This window comes from Seriola aureovittata, chromosome 17 (assembly GCF_021018895.1).
Source record: "Seriola aureovittata isolate HTS-2021-v1 ecotype China chromosome 17, ASM2101889v1, whole genome shotgun sequence".
Taxonomy (NCBI): Eukaryota; Metazoa; Chordata; class Actinopteri; order Carangiformes; family Carangidae; genus Seriola; species Seriola aureovittata.
The window spans coordinates 22,871,913-22,890,394 of NC_079380.1; the positions used below are offsets into that span (position 1 = coordinate 22,871,913).

Below are 18,482 nucleotides of genomic sequence, written 5' to 3' on the forward strand. Positions count from 1 at the left end.
CACGAGGACTCCAGCATGTGTCCAAACAGCCTGTATTATAATGAGCAGAAGTGAGGCCACGCCCCCTTCCTCCCTTTAATCGTGTCGATTCGATGACAAGTAGAGCACGCGCCTGTCAGTCACGCCGCCGAGCCAATGAGAGGAGAGCAGGGGGCGGGCTCTGCTGAATGATCACCACAACAACAACAGCGCCCAGCCGAGCACATTTCTCTCCACGCACGGCAGCACGTGCGAGCCGGAGAGGGCTCGAGGCCAGGTACAAACGAGCTCCACGCGCCATCTAACGGCCCGAGTGAGTAATGCACTAAAAGAAAAAATAAAGGTGACGGCACAAAGTAGAGGAAGTATTACCAGTCCTCCATCATGTTAGTTAAGCATTTTATTCATACATGCAATATTTAAAGGTTCAACCCTGTATCAATGGTTTATAAAGATCAGCTCTATGAACTTAACCCATTCTCAAAAATCACTTACATTTTTCTTTTTTTTTTTTAAATTACATTTCAGCACCGATACGTTTCAGCACTATAATATGCCTGAAAAGTGTTTTGTACTTGAATAATTGAAAGAATAATAAAAAATAAAAAAGTTTCCATGTCGTTCCATTGCAAGTAAAAGTCCTGTATTCAAAACGTTATTTATTTAAGTATTTTAGCAACATTTACTCATCAAAAACAGCAGCACTTACTGCAGAACATTGGCCCCTGTGAGTGTTATATTATTATACATTTTATATTTATTAATTTCTTAATGTTCAAAGCTGTTGGGTGGTTTTAGCTCTATTACAATGTATCATGAACTCATTTTGTTTTACATATAAAATCTGAATTTGTTAAGTTTCAAGTAAAACTAGAATTAGACCTCATTGTTGTATCCCTCCGCCACTCAGACTAGTTCCACGTTACAACTCTATTTATCCAGAGTCGGATAAAATATGAAGCATTTGTTTGAAATTTTGTCATAGTTTCTATGTTCTGTCTGGAGTTATGGCTTGAAAGTGTTCTCCGAGGTCGCTGTGACCTTTGACCTTTAGCCACCAAAGTCTAATCAGTCGCTCCTTGAGTCCAAGTGAACGTTTGTACCAAATTCGAAGAAGTTCCATCAAGGCGTTTCTGAGATATCGTGTCCACGAGAACGGGCAGGATGGACGTAGGTACATACGGACGGCGCTGGCTGTCGCCGGCGAGGAGGAAGAACAAACGAGTCTTTGCTTCAGTACAAATTAGAACTGAACAATACAATTTTTATTTGTATTAAAGGTTGAGAGTGAAACATCATTTGTGGGGTGTATTTTTAATGCAGTCAGTCATCGTCTCTCTGAGTGAACTATGGAACGAAAGCTCTCGTCTCTTTATCGAGTCCCTGCTTTAACTGAAGGGAAAAGAACTAAACAATATTCAAAATTAAATATAAACCCTGTTATTTATGTTCCGTGATCAACTGTGTTTGTGTCTGCTGTGTTTTTCAGAGCAGCACCAACATGAGTCTTACTTTCACAGCATTGAGTAATTTGTATTGAGGTTTTAGCTGGACAGTTAAGAGCGATACAAGTAGCTCCTTACATAGTTTTAGGAAATTAAAAGTTTACCAATTTAAAGTAAATGGTATACGGCATTTTGAGAAAGCAAATCTCAAGCTGGACACTTTGCTAGTTTGATCTCGTCATCTGTTCATTTTGGTTTTGTCTTGAAAACTCTTAATACACTGATATGATTCTTTGGTCGTTACAAAAATGGCTCACAAAGCCAAAAACATCAATTCTTCTCAGTCCTGAAGTAAAAAGTTGTACTTCCCAAAGTCAAACTCATCGGGCATGATGAGCATGTCTTCCCTGGCTTTGGCCAGCTTCTGTCGCAGGAAGTCCCGCCTCTCGGTCCACTCCCGCAGCTCCTCCGGGCTGTGGGCGTAGTCGCAGCACACACCGTCAGCGCAGCCGCCATCCAACCTGTCAGTCATCAACAGGATGATTAACGTTTTAACATCTTTCATTTTCATTTTATTTCTCTCGTTGGTTCTAGTTTTCTGTGTCTGAGTGACTCCCTTCACATTACGCATTAGTTATGTGAGACACTGTTAATATACTTCTATTATTCAGAGCAGTTTTAAGATAGAAATTCATCACATCTACTTAAAACTAGAATCACCTCCTTGTGGTTTTATCGCTCCGCCACTCAGACTAGTTCCAGGTTACATCCCTGTTTATCCAGTCAGATAAATTATTAACCATTTGTGTGAAATTTGGTGTAATGGCTAGGAAATGTTTTCTCAGGTCACCGTGATCTTGACCTTCGACCACAAGAATTTTATCGGTTCATCCTTGAGTTAAAGAGAACGTTTTTAACCAAATTTGAAGAAGTTCCGTCGAGGCGTTGTTGAGATATCGTGTCCACGAGAATGAGACGGACGGACAACCTGGAAACAAGATGATTGCTGCTCCGACTGTCGCAGACGTGGAGGAATAAAAATGTACTAGTGAAGCAAACCTTTATACCCTTATACAGGGTATACACATATATATATACATATACATATAACAGAACTATAATGTTCAGGACCACATGTGAGTGGCTGAATCCTGTCTACCGTTCAGACGACGTTAGAAACACTGGAAACAGTTGTCGAGTATATTTTTTTCTTAAATGTTGGTTTAACATCAGCAACGTTTCTCTGACTGTCTCTTCCACGTCACTGCAGCAGGGTGATAAGTTAAACCACCGGAAGATCCACAAAATAACAGATTTCCAAGGATCCCTTCAACAGTGACTCATTTTCTGAATCCAAACACTGATCCAGGAAAAAGGTCTTACTTGGGGCAGAGGTCAAAGTTTGTTCCAGGAAAGCGGTAGCTCCACGTCAGAGCCTCGTCTTCTCCCTCGCAGCTGAACACTCGGTCCTTGTGCTTCTCGGTGGAGATATGCTGCTGCCACTGCCGCTCGCTGTTACTGTGTTTGCCGCACAGACGGCAGTGGAAGCCGCTCTAAAGCACAGACAGGAAGCGGCGGTGTCGAACGGTCAGGAAGGTTTAGCTTTGGTGCCAGTGGAGCCATTTTGTTTTTTATTTTTGGTCTTTGACTTTATCGAACTGAAAAACAAATGTAAAACCCACCATTGGTTCGGCATAGTCAGTTGGCATGACGATATATTTCTCCTCTGGAACGGGCGGGGTGAACATGGCGCCATCTGCCTGGCGGTTCTGGGCAGTTAATGTCAGCCACATGTCGTAGATCTGCTGCATGTCCAGCACTGCAGGCACAGAGAAAGAAAATCAGACGGTAGGTGTCTGTATGTAAACAGGGTTTACTGCACCGTAATCAAAGCTTTTAAAGACCTCAATACATTAAGATTAAGACCGAACCCTGTGGAAATGATTCTTTTACTCAGACTTTTGTTTTTGCTCTCCTGTAAATGCTCTTTTAAAATAGAGGCAGAGAAGAAAATTCAGATGTAAACACCTGCAGCAGCACATGTATTAAAGCACCACACCATTCATTTTGCATGTTGGTAGAAATAACTATTACTTCCTATTATTGCTAAACATTTTTCTAAATCCTACAACAGAATTTCAGATTCATTTTTAGATAAAAAGAGGGAAAATAACATGTTCTTAATGTTTAATAGTGCAGACCTTCACTTTGCAAGGTAACTTTTCCTTTATTTAATTATCTACCTGCAAACCATTGAGTGTAGATTTATGCCAAACTACCAGGTTAGCGCCCCCTAGTGTGTCGGCATAACCACATCTTAAAAACAAATGTGTGTCTGTGACATGAAAAAGGAGCACCATCATTATTATTGCTTTGTTAGCTTTGTTTTTTTCTACCAGTCTTAAACAAACTATCTGCAAATGTAATACCTACAATAAATTCAGGGTAAATACAGTATAAGACATTTTCAGATCTTATTTTCCTAAAGCATTCTTACTGACCCGCAGGAACCCTGATTAATGCAGTGTCAGACTTTTTTAAATTAATGTTCATCACATCGTAGGAGTTAAACTGCACTTAATCTCCATTGTACAAGTTTCTCAACGTCACACAGCAGTATACAGAGATATTTAAGCTTTAGGGGTAATGATGACGTATTGACCATGACGATATCTGCCACCCTTTCCTAGATGATCTTCCTGGTGATCTTGTTGACCTATTGCAGAAGGGGCGCCCACACTGTTTTTATTTTATTTATTTTAGTAATTTTTATCATTATATTTTTGTGTGTGTTTTGTTCTCTTCATCCCTTCGACATGATAATAATGTAAACAAGAATGTTTATGATGGTAACAATGTGGTTATGATAATTCATTTGATGCAAGTTAATTGATTTCTGTTTGGCAGTTTGGTAACATCTGTGCTGTCTCGCTCTTTGTGTGAAAAATTGATAAAAAATATTGTTTAAAAAAAAAAACTAGCCTAAACTCGTAACTTATGTTGGGTAAGTTTTCAATGTAACTTTATTATTTAATGGAAACTGTAATGTAGAGGGATTTTAATAACTCACAGTCATTATTCTTCATATACATCCACATCTCCCTCTCCTCTTGGCTGTGAGCGAAGGTGCACTTCCCTGTGTAGTTACATTTCCTTTTCTCCAAAACCTGGGTGCATATCTGTGAAGACAACACAGATCACCATGTGCAGGACAAAACTTCTTCGAATCTTTGAAGAAGCACACGTGCAAAGCGTAGCAAACATTGCAAGAAAGAGTGAGGAAGACAAAAATATTTGATGCGTTCAAGTGCAAAAGGAACAGAGGACGCACACCTACATCATACTGCAGAGGGAAGTTCTTGGCGTGCGGCAGTGGTCGGACCTGAACCCATTTACTTCTCTCTAAGGACTTGACCAGCAGGACCCGTCTGTCTTTAGTCCAGCTGAAGACGATGTCACAAGGAGGACAGATAAAGTTTACTTTAATTTGTTTCATCGTGATGTTGGCAGGTTTATCTGAAGGCACCAGTGATTTGTGTTTGTGATATGTTTTTTTTAAGCAATCTTTAAAATTTCATTCCCACATTTGATGTCCTGATATTTAACATTAAATACACATTTTCTTGACTTTTACAGGAACTTTGCAGATATATTTATATATTTCTACTCACGGATGTCTGGCCTTGGCAGTGCAGTACTTGAGGGCCTTTTCTGGTTCACTGATCAGACCGTCCCGCCAGCACTGAGCGCAGGCAAACTTCATCTTCATGTTCAGATTCTTCCCAGCTCCTCCTCCTCCTCCTCCTCCTCCTCTTGGTTTGCTCCCACCACCTCCAGAAGACAACTGCTTACAGAGACGATGCAGGACAAGTTACGTTTAAACGCTGCGTGCTGCAGAAACAGTGTTCTTTCAATAAAAAAGATAATTGTCTCTTACTCTATTCCCTTTCTGTTTGCTTGAGTCTTGCTCCTGCTTGTCATAATACTTTGCGGCTACTTTCACAATCTCATCAGGGCTGATACCTGTAAATATCACAAACACACAGACACAGAAATTAGGTTTCATTTTGAGACAAGCTGCTGCCATCTTCTGGTTTTCACCCGCAATATTGAAAAGGGACATTTCTACACTACCTTTAATTATCATTATTTTAACCACATTTAATAACTCATTTAACAGTTGTTGTTTTTTTTACCTCTATAAATCTTTATCTGCCTTGTAGAGGAGGGAAAATAACACATTTGTGGTATGTAATGACCGTTTATATGTAATCCTGCTTTAATATGGTTGATTTGATCTGGTCAACAATAATAAACTGTGATGAAATCCAGAACAGGCCCAGACATGGAGCAGGAGGAACATCAGTGCCACAAGAGGATTGTTCAATTAACAGTTTTGATTGATTTTTTCAGCCACTTGAAGGCAGCAGAATAAACCATCATCACATGGACAAACTAATATTTTCACACACAGACATGGAGCAACAGCACCTGGTAAATATAAGTTTAATATTCACGCTTTCTTCTTCTCCTTTTGGTCTCTACCAACTCCCGAGGGAGTTTTTTATTTTTTTATTTTATTCTTTTTAAAAGAGCTTTTCCACTAAAAACTGCTTCAGGAAACGACACTGATGAGAGTGGGGAATGTGAATTAGAACAGTGACAGTTAATTAATTAATAAATATTGATAAATGCATCTTTAAAAGTAAGCAAATATGAATCAAAACTGTTTACACCTAATTCTACTTTAATGATATATTTTGTCATCTCTTCAGTGTTTACCTTTTTTTTCCCCAAGTTAACAAATGAAATCGTTGCGAGTGTTTCCACTGCATGTGCCTGATGTGTCGACACGTCACCTGTGTCTGTACCTGTGTGTCGCTGCACTCTCCAGGTCTTGAGCTCGATGATGGAGTGGGCGTAATGGCAGTTGTTCTCTCTCTGGCAGCCGTACCGGATGGCTTGGTGGCACAAATCCAGCTGGCACAGGACGCTCAGCGGACGCACCTTTCTGTAGTTCACATTGTGGGTCCTCACCACAAATGCCAAACACCTGAAGGGGCAAAGAGGCAGAAATCAAGGTGTGTTCAGGAGTGAGAGAAAGAGCGAGAGTTAGGTAAGAGGACGAGGACTCGCAGGGACACATTCGTTGGAAACATGCTCACTTGTTAGCGTCAAAGGCGTGGAGAGCGTCCAAGTTCGAGCAGGTGGTGTGACTGACTCTGCAGCGCTTACTGATGATTCGAGGTTTACTGTCATAGCATTCCTAGAGAGACAGAGACACAAATAAAGAGGAGAAGAAACAAAACAAAAACAAGACCAACAACAGAAAGGAACAAAGAAGACACAGACACATTAAATTAAGAGGATGAATGTCTTAATAAATGAATATTAATGAATAAATCTATTGTGATTATTATGAGACATTGTGTTTGTTATCGCGCATGATTTCAGGGAAACGTGAACATGTTAAAACATTTAGGGAAAACATAATTTCTGGAAAATATTACAGGATACAGAAGAATAATAATATACATAGTGACATTAGAAAATAGTAAACGTCGATATTTCTACAATAAACCATAATTAAATATTAGAACAGAAAAGAGAATAATAAAATACTTAAGAATATATATATAATAGCAAAAATAAGTAAAACAGACATGACAGAGAGTTGAAAGCAGGTTTGTAAAATGATAAATCAACTGTAGCAGTGCACTGACCTGACAGAGGAACATGAACGTGCCCTTGTGTTCCTGCAGGAGGCGTATGATGCTGGTTACAGGGTCCAGTGTGACGGACGCCGGTTCAAACAGCAGGCTTCTGTCCAGCATCCCCTTCCTCTCCTCTGTCCAAACATCGATCTCCAGCTGGTTGTAGGCAAACGTACAATCCTCTCCGAACTTACAGTCGCCCGTATCCAGCAGCTCTGGACGCGAAGGAAAACACACACCAGTCATGTTAACCAATCCTTTTTGATTACAACTTCCCTCTTTGACTACACAGCTGTTTGAATTACAGCAGTTAGCATGTGACTGGCATGGCTGGTTTCCTGGATCCATTAGTCTCCAGTTCCCTCACACTGTGTCTGACCAATCAATGTGGTAGCTTAGTTAGCATTCTTGTACAGCTTTTGCTAGCGGCTACAAGGCACAGCACTGCTTTGAGCTAAATGCTAACATCAGCATTGCTAACATGCTCACAATAACAACGCTAACATGCTTACATTTAGCATGGGTATAATGTTTACTGTCTTAGTTTAGCGTGTTAGCATGCTAACATTTGCTAATTAGTGACACAAAGTTCAGCTGAGGCTGATGGGAATGTTTTTACAGTGTCAGAAAATAGTTTCTTGTGGCACTAGATGAATTTAGAGGATCACCAGGTCATCAGGGTTTATCCTCTGGGCACCAGATATCTGGACCAACTAGTCTGCCCACGTAATACTTTTATTATATAGACATTTGTTTGCTGGACCAAAGTGTTTTTTGAGGGTAATTGAACTGTAGGAGAAGCTTTATAGTTTACAGATGGGACACAAACATCCAGGTGTTTTCCCTCCAACAGCTACAAACTAGTATCACGCCTATGAGAGCGTCACATGTGCGTATTGACCAATCAGTAACATCCCGTCCCACTAGCAGGAGCGTAAGATGACACCCTGATATCAATCTTTCATTTGATTCTGTGATCCTTACTCCTGCAGAGCACAAAGGGCCCTCTGAAGGACGTGTGAGCGGGCATCAGTCGCACTCTGGTCCACTCTGAAGGATGACCCGCCTTTCGTCTACACAACAGAATGTCTCGCTCGCAGCTGTGAACCAGGTCCGGCTTGTGAACAAACGTATTTATCCCTCGACCTGAAAACAAATGTTACACAAATGTACAGAATTAGGGACAAAAGTAAGAGCTGATGTTTCTGTTATTGAACGATATGATTGTAAAAGTCCCTCCAGGATTTCACAGGCTCTTTCTGGGATTGTTGTGGCTAAAATTCTGATTTCACAGAAGCTTTTCTTTTAAATTGTGATTCATGTTGCAACGTTTTTAGATCACAATAAGACTCCCCTTCTTAGGGATTTATGAATGACTTAATTAGCGGTTAACACTTTATTATAAATCATTTATAAGATGTTATAACACATGCTTGCCAAATAGTGAGCCCACTTTTATTTGTACTGTGAAGTTACTATTTATAACTGGTAAAAAGGAGCCTTAATGTAAAGTTTAAAACACATCATCCTTTATTACCGAGTTAATGTAAGGCTCTTTTACCAGTTATAAATAATAGCAACTCATTAGACAGATTAATGAGTAGTATGCATTAACTTGATCTTGCCAAATAGTGAGTCTGCATCAATGTATGAAAACTGTGTTAGAACTTGTTTATTTCTGATTTTTAAATTAATAACCTAATTATAAACCATTTATAAATCTTTAACAAAGGGCAGTAAAATGTGAAATGGTACTAAAGTTTTTTTTGCAATGAAACTGCACAAGCAAATAAACTATTTATAAGGTAGAGCTTTTCACGTGTGAATGGGGCTTTAACAACACACTTCAAAACCAGAAACAATGAAGTGAGTTCGGTGACGTACATCAAGGTTTTGTACAGGGACTGGTGTGATTGGTTCGACTCCGCGGGAAACTGTGATGATGATTGATCAAATTTGCAGAAAAGTTGCGGTGATTGTGACAAACATTTGAGGTCGTGCAGATTTCTCGGGGAATTTGTGACTCTTCTGGAGGGACTGATGTAATTCTGTGAATATCTACAAATCAATACTTATGATTACAGTTGCTCTAAACGTACCTTCCCGAGGGAAACAGGCGGAGCAGGCCTGCAGGAACTCGTGGGTGGAGGACAGTGGGTTGGAGACTGTAACCAGCGCTTGGTTTTTCCTCTCCTTTTTTTTTTTTGCCACAGTAAGAATAAGATTTCAGTTAATGCCAACAGAACAGACAAAAAAAAAAAACAGCTGGTAACAGAAGCCAGATAATCTCTTACTCTGTAGTTGCTCTTTACAGGTCGTGTTGCTGGAGCTACAGCGGGGAGAGCGCTCGAGATACCTGACGAGCAATAAGAGAACATCAGTTACATGTTATGGAAGTTGCTTGAAATTTAAATCAATCACACGGTACCTGTATCATACATCTCTTGTGCACAGATTTATATAAGGATTTTTTTTTTTTTTTCTTGTAAATTACAGCAGTTCTTCTTCAGACATCTAAAAGTCCAAGGTTTGGGAATCACAACTGTAGGTTAAAGCCATTAGATAATTGCAGCATCTCTTAGCAAAGTAATAAACGAAGTAATAAACGATAATCACCAATTGAGCTGAAATCGGAGAGCGAGTCCAGGCCTGTTCCCCCGACGGAGACCGCTGGCAGAGTCACTGAGGGAAACGAGTCCAGGGCATCAAGGGAGTCGAGCTGGGTCACAGCTTTCGCACCAACTGTAGGGACATCACCACACTGACCAGCTGGATCAGAGACGGTCTCCAGGGTGTCTAGTTCGTCCAGCAAATCATCAAGGGACTTTTCTTCCGTCTCCAGTTCTGTTTTGGATTCATTAACTTCCTCAGCAGCAGCAGCACTTGGCGTTGTATCCAAGAAGTCATCCAGGGAATCGAGGCCATCCAGGGTATCCAGCGCCGCAGAGGTCAGGCCTAAATTCGGAGTACCTGCACCGCCTCCAACTCCTGAGAAGTTGTCTAAGGCATGAAGACTCTGTGAGGTCAAAAGGTCGTCCAGGGTATCCAGTGCTGCAGTCGTAGTGCTTTGCTCGCCACCTGGAAAGGAGTCAAGGGAGTTGAGTTGGCTGACGGCCGAGATGAAGAAGGCCGGGGGGAGCTGGGGTGTTGGGTCGGGCAGGACCGAAGGGACCGTGTGCGCGGAAGTGGAAGTCCTGCTGGGAGGTGAGAATGGCGCCTGGATGCATGTCTGTAAAACATGGAGAGAGGAACTTGACTGAAGGAAAAAAAAGTGAACAAATGCACAATATTGATTTCTGTTTCTTTTCTTACAGGTTTGATTTTCAGTGACTCTCCAAGTTCATGCCATTTGACACAGCAGCCATGTCTCAAAAGGAATGGGAGGGGCTGCGTTTTTAGACAGAGGGTAAATATCTGTGTGAAGCACAGCACAAACAATTTCTTTTTTTTTTTTTTTACCTCAGTTGACTCCTGCTCGGTGGGGAAGCAGTCGAGCAGACTGTCTAAGTCATCTCCCATCAGCTCGGAGTCCTCCAAAGCGTCCACCGTGGCGGGCGACGAGGAGGCGGCGGGTGGCGCAGGGGGAATCACGGATTGAGGCATGCTGCGGAAGCTGACTGCAGAGAAGCAGAGGGAATTTATTTTCCACAACGTTTTTCTTCCAGAGCTTTATAATGGAAACAGACAGTGGAGACTCTCTCTCTTGTTGTTAATGCAGAACAGTTTTAATCAAGTTAAAGTCAAGATGAATTCACACCTGGTGCGAGGCCACTCAGAGGATTCACGCCATTTCCTAAATTAGCACCAGACACCTGGAAGAGGAGAGGGAGGGAAAAACATCACTATGTTTTCATAACTCAAGGAATTCACACATTAATTAAATGCAACTGGATTCGTTGGCGGAGGAATACAACCGCAAGGTCGTAATTCTATTTTTCAATGTTTGGTGCTGAATGTTCGGGACCATGTGGAACTTGCCTTGACGGCTTCAGCAGTCGTGTTTCCGTTTGTGACGTCTGTCGTTATAAGTGCGTCCTCCTGGAAAAGACAAGATAACAAAGCGGATATGAGAGACAAAACTATCCAAATAAAGTTTACTCTAAATATACTTTGCCATGATTTACATGTTGATTTCCAAATATAAAGTCATGCACACTGTGATAAAAGAGTTCATCCACCTGAAAACCTAGAAACATTCTTGTCTTGGATTCCTCAGTGAACGAAATCTAAAGAATAATCGCTTTACCGACCTTTGCGCTGACATAGGGTTTTCGATTTTTCAGTCCTAGGCGGATGGCCAGCTCCTGAGCGAGCTCGTTCACATCTTTATCCTGTGGAAGAGTAAACAGAAGAAGAATGAATGAATGAATCCAGTGCACAAGCTACAAGTCTGAGCTACAGACAGAGTATCAGTAAAGACTGTTCATCTCACCTTGCAAAGAGAAAGTGCTTTAAGATTCATGTAACAAGTGATAAAGAGACACTAATCATCTTTTAGGTTTTAACAAATAAAATAAAAAATCATCAGTGATGTCATTGCCACTCGCTTCATGACAACTATGCAAACTCCATCTGCTCTGGAAACAAGACTAAGAGTCTGCAGACATGCTAGCAGCACTGTGAGGCTGGATTTAGGCAGCGGTTAGCTAGTAGCATGAAACATAAAGCACAGGTGAGGATGACGGAAACACGACAGGTATCAAGACGTAATGTAACGTGGAAGTAACGGACACATTCTTGAGCTGCTGCTGGTGCGAAATAAAAGTCTGGGAAACACAAAAGTCGTCAGGATCCATCCTGAGGGCGGCATGCCAAGAATGAACCTTTAACCTTTGGCTTCTTACAAGCAGCTCAATTTAAACACTTCCTCAAACTGCACAGTAGCGGTTGGCAACTGGTGGCTTGCGGATAATATCTGTTCCACCAGATTATTATCTTTTATTCTGAAAAGTTATGAAAGGAAGTTCTACAGGAACGCACATACGATGTGTGATATGAAATAATTACCATGAGTTCAGTAAATCAGTCTATGAAAAGTTCGGATGATGACCAAGATCGTCAATTGAGATTATAACAAAAAGATGATCAAATGCTCTTTCTCTCCCAGTTGCATTTTTTATCAATATCTTAAATTAGCCTGTGATTAATGGATTAGAAAAACGTACTTGCGGACCCCTGCTGTGAAGTATGACAGGAGTTTAACTCTGGTACAAACAAAAAGGTCAGAATCTGAACATAATGTATTTCACTTCAAGACTCAACCACCACTTCCCTCCATCACCACACGCTCCTACTCCACGAAGCGACGTTGCTGCGAATGAAAATACCAGATTTGCATTGAGGTTTCTCTCAGACCCATTTGCATCAACTCTGCCAATCCTCTCTTTCCTTTACCAGTCGAGTGATAAGCAGACAGTCCGTGGTGCAGTTGTAGGCCTCCTTGTACTTCCCCAGCTCCTTCAAACACAGCGCCTTCCTGTACAGGGCCCTGCGGCTTTCCTTACACCCTTCAAGAGCTCTGTCGCAGTCCTTCACGCCTCGCTCATATTCCCCCTGTAGAAAACAGGATATGCAAAGAGCTCAAATGAGGAGCAAGTGAAGTAAGCAAAAGCAAACTAATGCAAAAACAATGTACAATGTTGAGGATCTTTCAGGTTTAAGCTCAGTGGCCTGGTGCTGCTGATAAACACATCTAAATGATTTAGTGCTGCTCCGCGTAGTAAATCAGAGTGGCATTGTTCTTAGAGGCAGCTTCATAACTCAGGTGTGAGGAGCGACGAGAACAGAGTTGAAACGTCTTTGTTGAAACGTCGAAAACGGAAATTCCAGGTTATACGCCGAGTTTAAAGTCCATATATCGATGGGTCCAAATTCTGTGATCCGTTAGTAGCTGTAGGAATGTGTGCGGCAAAGTTAATCTGCAGTTTCTCTCTTCCCATACCCTCGTATCTGGAGATTAAGTTATGTATATTATTTGATTTAAATATCACTAATGAAGTTTTTTTTTCTTTCTTGATTTGTCATTCAGGACAACAGAGGCTGGTGAAAAACACCAGCTATTTCAATGTTGGTTAAAGTTATTTACATTTTCAAAAATGATGTGTGAATTATTTTTGAATCAATCATTGAGCGAACAGAATACCTAAATGCAAAAAGTGATTTACCAACTAAAACTTACTTTCATTATCAATTAGTCTAGTTCCAGGTCACATCCCTGTTTATCCAGAGTCGAGTAATGACTGAAAAGTGTGTTGTGAGGTCACACTGACTTTGACCTTTGACCCCCAAAATCTAATGAGTTCATCCTTCAGTCTAAATGAACATTTGTGCAAAATTTGAAGGGATTCCCTTGAAGAGTTCTGGACATATCGCATTAACAAGGCCAAAATCATGATTTGTGAGGTCACCACACCCGTGACCTTTGATCTTTGAAGTTGAAAAATTGTTTGAAAATAACTTCAACCAGTAATTATTTAGGGTTGATTCGATTTTTACGTGGCTCCACAGTTGACTGACTCACGCTCAGATCAGGTTTGGGTGTGTAGAAGTGTTGATCACAGCGGCAAACATTGCCCAAACAGATCTCTACACGTGTCTCGGCTGCGCTGCTGCAGAACGACGCAGCGTCTCAGAAACACACAGGAGCAGATGTGTCTCACCAGACTGTGGTAGGCAGCAGCCCGGTTCACATACAGGCTCTCCATCAACACTTGGGGGATCTGGATGTCCTCTCCCGCGGCGTAGCACGAGACGTTCAGGCCTTCGCTGAACTCTCTCGCGGCCTGCTCCCACTCTCCGTCTCTGAACAAGGCGTTGCCCTCATCGAGCAGGTTGCACACGAGCCGGGTGAGGAAGTCCTGGGGAGGAGGAAGAGGAAAAAGAGGGAGTATGCTCTTCATGTTTTGTGAATGATTTCACACAGTCACGGTGGATAGTAAGAACAAAGGGTCTGAAAATACCAACAAGTGGTTCAGGAAAGGAGGAGGATGGTTTTTTTTATTTTTTTTTATTTAGTTATTTAGCTTTTAACCAAGATCAAGGTCAGACACACGACAGATAAGCAAATCATGACGGGATGCAGAAAAAATGTCCAATGAAATGCCGAGTAGAGACTTCAGAGTACGGGAAAATATCACACTTTCATTATTCATTCCAGGCAACCAAAAACCAAACCAGTGTACTGGACAATTTTAAGTTTGACCTGATGACGGTGCTACAGGAAGCGTTAGAGGATCATATCGTCTCATATATGTTGAGACGAGGGCTGCAGTTTTCTTCTTGATAAAAAAGGTAAAATGTCTCACAACAACAGATCGTAAATGAAGCGTTGTGGTGCGACAGAGACGCCCCGGCCTACGCATCAAATCCTCCAGACGTGAGGGAGCGTGATTGTTCGCTACAAGCACCAACAAAAATCATATCACCGTCATTTTTATATTTATTAAAAATATAAAAGATGGAGGCACTAGAACCGTGCATGTCAACAAAATGTGGTTCCAGTCCGTAGAATAAGTGTCAAAACAGGTCACTAAAAAACAAAAACATGGTTGTTGGTTTAGATATTTTAATCTGGACCCAAGGTGGTTTGTATATTGCTAAAAATCAACTGGCCTTCACATTAACAGTCTTCTGAGTATCTGTGTTTACTAGGGCTGTTTTTTCTTGCTACAGCACAGAGGGAATTTTGTAATAAAAATACTATGACTTGTTTTGGCTAACTCAGAGAGATGAAGTCTGAATTACTTTGAGCCACGTTTCCTTGCAAAAGGCAGACAGGAGAAATTATTACAGCGAGTGATTGTACTGAGGCAAGACTTGGAAAAACATCTGAAGCTAAAGATCAACTCTGCCTCTGAGAAGGGAAAACTTAAAAACATAAAATGTCCCGTTTTAGTTTTACATGAAGCCGAGAATGAACAGAGAGACGGCAGGAAAACAGAAAGCACACTGAGAGGTCTGTGTGAGTTCAGCAGCAACTTATGACCAAGTGATTGTGGATCATTAAAAAAATGCATGAAAACCCAAGAGTGCAAAGAGGAAAAGACAGTGGAGACAGACATAACACTGTGTTTGTTAATAACAGCTGGTACCTGGTAGCCCTCGGGCTCTGGATAAGCCAGGGAAGACCTTGAACAAAAACACAAGTAAACACACTCAGCAAAGTACTGACACAGCTTGTTTATCGAGGATATGAGTCATTCAGAGACAGGGCAGGTTTCACTTTCCATTTTCCTTCAAATAAAACAAAAAACAAAACTAAAACTCACTGGATAAATTTCAGAGCTTTGCTTATCTCCTCCTTGCGCTTTTGTCTGGCAGGCTCCATGATTGTTCACTATAGGAGGAAGACAAGTGGATTTAATGGCTGATGTTTATGTTGACATGAATGTACGCCCACTTCCTTCAGGAGTAGAAACCAAACACACAACCAGCTCTCTGGCACATCGTGCAAAAAACACTCACTGACCCTGTGTTCATGCTCGTTCAGTGTTAAAGCCCCCCCCCCCCCCCCCCCCCACACACACACACACACACACACACACACACACATATATATATCCAGCAAACAAGCCCCTGACCCTGCACGCTCCCTCGGCCCATCATGGCGCGGACTGGACCGACTTCAAACACACCTACCTGATGAAGTGAGGAAGTTCATTGAACCGAGGCAAGTTTCACCAGCGTGTCATGCTGAGGAAATAAAATACATTAAAACTTTTAGCAGCCCGAGAGTGTCGTGCTGACGATGATGAACAACCCGAGGAGGAAGGAAACCCGCGAACTTCCCGGTTAAGTTTCGATTCCCAGCAGCTCCAGTCCACCCATGATCCAGCTGCAAATCTCTACACTGGCCCTTTAATGAGGGGAGGAGCCTTCCGGCCCTGAGTTCAGTCTGTCAGGCTCCACTTCCTGCAAACAGACTCCGCCTACAACCACTCGCTCTTCTGTACGGAAGAGGATTAGGGACACGTGAACTTCTTTTCTTTTCTTTTCTTTTCTTTTCTTTTCTTTTCTTTTCTTTTCTTTTCTTTTCTTTTCTTTTCTTTTCTTTTCTTTTCTTTTGAATCCTGATTTTACTCATGTAGATATTATATTTTATCTTATTGTGTCATTTATCTTCTTTTAAGTATTTGGTTCTTGCCGTTTGGCAATCTGTTTTTCCCATAAAGGAATATTCTTATCTTATGTTATCTTATCTTATTTCTGTCCACTTCTGGTCAACTTTTGGCAGAATTATTTTAATGCCATGTTTAAGATGCTCTCGATCTCTGTTAAGATTTCCCCCATATATTGCCATTTCTGGGCTCCCTGGAGACTATAGCTGACACCAGTGTTGTGCCAGTTCACACTTAAAAAGAACCAGTTCAAAGTTCAGTTTATACAGATGAAAATGAACTAGTTCACGTTCATTTGATGTTGTTTTTTATTTTTAATAAGTAGGCTGCTATTCATCCATCACTAGCCCCAAATCATTGCCACTCCCAAACTAAATGAATTGTTGTAAACCACACGTTTCACCTCTTTGATAGCAAGACGTCATCTTCTTCTCCACTGGAAGTCAAAGCTGTCTTTCTTAAAGTTATATATATATATATATATATACTGTATATATATATATTATATATATATTATTATATTTCAGATTGTACAATTTAAAAACCCAAGAAAGCATGGCTTGTTGTCTTGGGGATATAAACTAAACTTGATGAGGATGTTTTCTGAATTTGCAGCACGTTTGTTCATTTGTATGTGTTTTCTTAAGCTGCAGTGTGTTGACCCTCAGGGCCACCGTAGCCGTTGTGCTCTAACAGACGCCGAGGGTGTGGCAGACAAAGTGTTTGTTTTGGTCTGAGATGCAGGTGGTGTAGTGCGACATCTAGTGGCGCTGACGATAGTCCACACAACCTTTAATCTTCTGGTTTTGTGCTTTTATTGACTCACTGAATTTACCACACAGCAGTCCGGGTTTCACCCAGGTACCAGCACAATAACAGCTGCAGTTTCAGTCATTTCCAGCATTGTCATAAGAAATGGGAATGAAATAGTGACAGTCTGTGCATACAACATTTTCAGTTTCTGTTTATTTTACACTAAAATAAATCAGATGAAAACCTTGTTCGAAAGCTGTTTTCTGAAGTTTGATTAAAATTCTTGATCTTGACTACAACTACTCTAAAATGTTCACAGCAGTTTGTAAACTAGTCTTTTGATATTGAAATGTCAAGTGTTTTCTAAAAGTACACTGCAATGTTCATGGTTTCTTTAAGACGAGGTTCATCTTTATCAGGGGAAAGATTTTCTCGTAATGCAGGTTCATAACAGAAGAGGTTTAAACACCAATAACCGTGTGAAGGGTTTATTTATTGCAATTAGAGAAGAGAATAATGATATTTCTGTCATTAATTGTAGGAGCAGACGACCGAGTACAAACATCAACAAAACCAATTTCATCATGGTCACAATAAAATCACACATGAAGCATCAGTCATCAACTTCTTCAACAAAAACATGCAACTTTAAAGACAGAATTATTTTAAAGAAAAAAAAGACAAAATGAAAAAAATATGAAGATAAAAATGTCTGTTATTTTAAGATAAAATGGACAAAAAAAACATAATATATCAACATTTCTCACGACTTTTTCCCTTTTCATGAAGTCTCCTTTCCTCAACAGCACTAACCACCTTATAACACATTCCTATCTATTGATTATAATTGATCAGTTCTTTCAAAACTACTCAAAAACTGTCTCAGTTACACAGATAAATAACACAACAATAACTAAAACTACAAACTCTGTGTAGTCTGTTGTGATGCCCTGTGATCAGATCTGTACTAAAGACAATAAATAAATAAATAAATAAATAAATAGAAATTACAATTAATAATGACTGCCATTTTGTATTTCAATTGAATTACATCATACAAATTTCACACATCTTACATTTCCGTTTTTAAGAAAAGGAAAAATCATTCCATACTTTGTGACAAGTAAAAGCATCTTCATTCCCTCTTTTAATGTTTCCTTTGAATGTTCACATAGAAATGTCATGCATCTTCCTCATCTTAAAAGAAAAGAAATAAAAAAGAATAGACCACTACGCCACACAGTCATCCATCTTGAAGTAATTACACATTGATGTTAATGTGACTTGATGCCTTATTTTTCTAAAGTATCTCAGGTTTTTGATATTGTCTTTACATAAAAGTGTTAGCAAGAAAAATTGATTTGTATTTTATTTGGTAAGACAGCTGTCTGTGGAGAACTGTGTTGAAGATGAAAGATATTCAGGTTAAAATAGATCAGATGTGGTTAAAATGTGACAGTCTTTTATAAAGGATG

General features: G+C 40.5%; 1 protein-coding gene across 3 annotated transcripts; it reads right to left on the reverse strand.

The window, feature by feature from the left end:
* Window positions 1–1,222: 1,222 nt before the first annotated feature.
* On the reverse strand, window positions 1,223–16,076 carry zc3h7ba (zinc finger CCCH-type containing 7Ba). Of its 3 annotated transcripts, none has more exons than XM_056402088.1 (23): window positions 15,776–16,069; window positions 15,406–15,473; window positions 15,229–15,265; window positions 13,798–13,995; window positions 12,533–12,691; window positions 11,389–11,469; window positions 11,117–11,176; window positions 10,896–10,950; window positions 10,598–10,755; window positions 9,755–10,367; window positions 9,433–9,494; window positions 9,238–9,331; window positions 8,123–8,284; window positions 7,148–7,353; window positions 6,590–6,690; window positions 6,296–6,477; window positions 5,362–5,447; window positions 5,096–5,268; window positions 4,762–4,867; window positions 4,495–4,603; window positions 3,107–3,243; window positions 2,808–2,977; window positions 1,223–1,945 (listed from the first exon to the last, which is right to left on the reverse strand). In XM_056402088.1, exons 2-23 carry the CDS (start codon window positions 15,462–15,464, stop codon window positions 1,765–1,767), a joined length of 3,189 nt encoding a protein of 1,062 aa, XP_056258063.1. In that variant the 5' UTR covers window positions 15,465–15,473; window positions 15,776–16,069; the 3' UTR covers window positions 1,223–1,764. The 3 variants fall into 3 exon arrangements, 2 of the variants coding, with proteins under 2 accessions (XP_056258063.1, XP_056258062.1); XM_056402087.1 differs by having other exon boundaries at window positions 5,096–5,271; XR_008830176.1 differs by lacking the exons at window positions 1,223–1,945; window positions 2,808–2,977 and having other exon boundaries at window positions 4,758–4,867; window positions 5,096–5,271; window positions 15,776–16,076.
* Between the last annotated feature and the right edge of the window lie 2,406 nt (window positions 16,077–18,482).

What these genes read in the sequence shown, in the direction of transcription:
- zc3h7ba (XM_056402087.1), bottom strand. Translation starts at nt 15,464, where the DNA reads ATGGAGCCTGCCAGACAAAAGCGCAAGGAGGAGATAAGCAAAGCTCTG. An exon ending in CTGTAAAGAGCAACTACAGA is followed by an intron (nt 9,332 to 9,432) that starts GTAAGAGATTAT and finishes AAAAAAAAAAAG; the next exon opens with GAGAGGAAAAACCAAGCGCT. An exon ending in GCCCTTTGTGCTCTGCAGGA is followed by an intron (nt 7,354 to 8,122) that starts GTAAGGATCACA and finishes CTTCGCGTCCAG; the next exon opens with AGCTGCTGGATACGGGCGAC.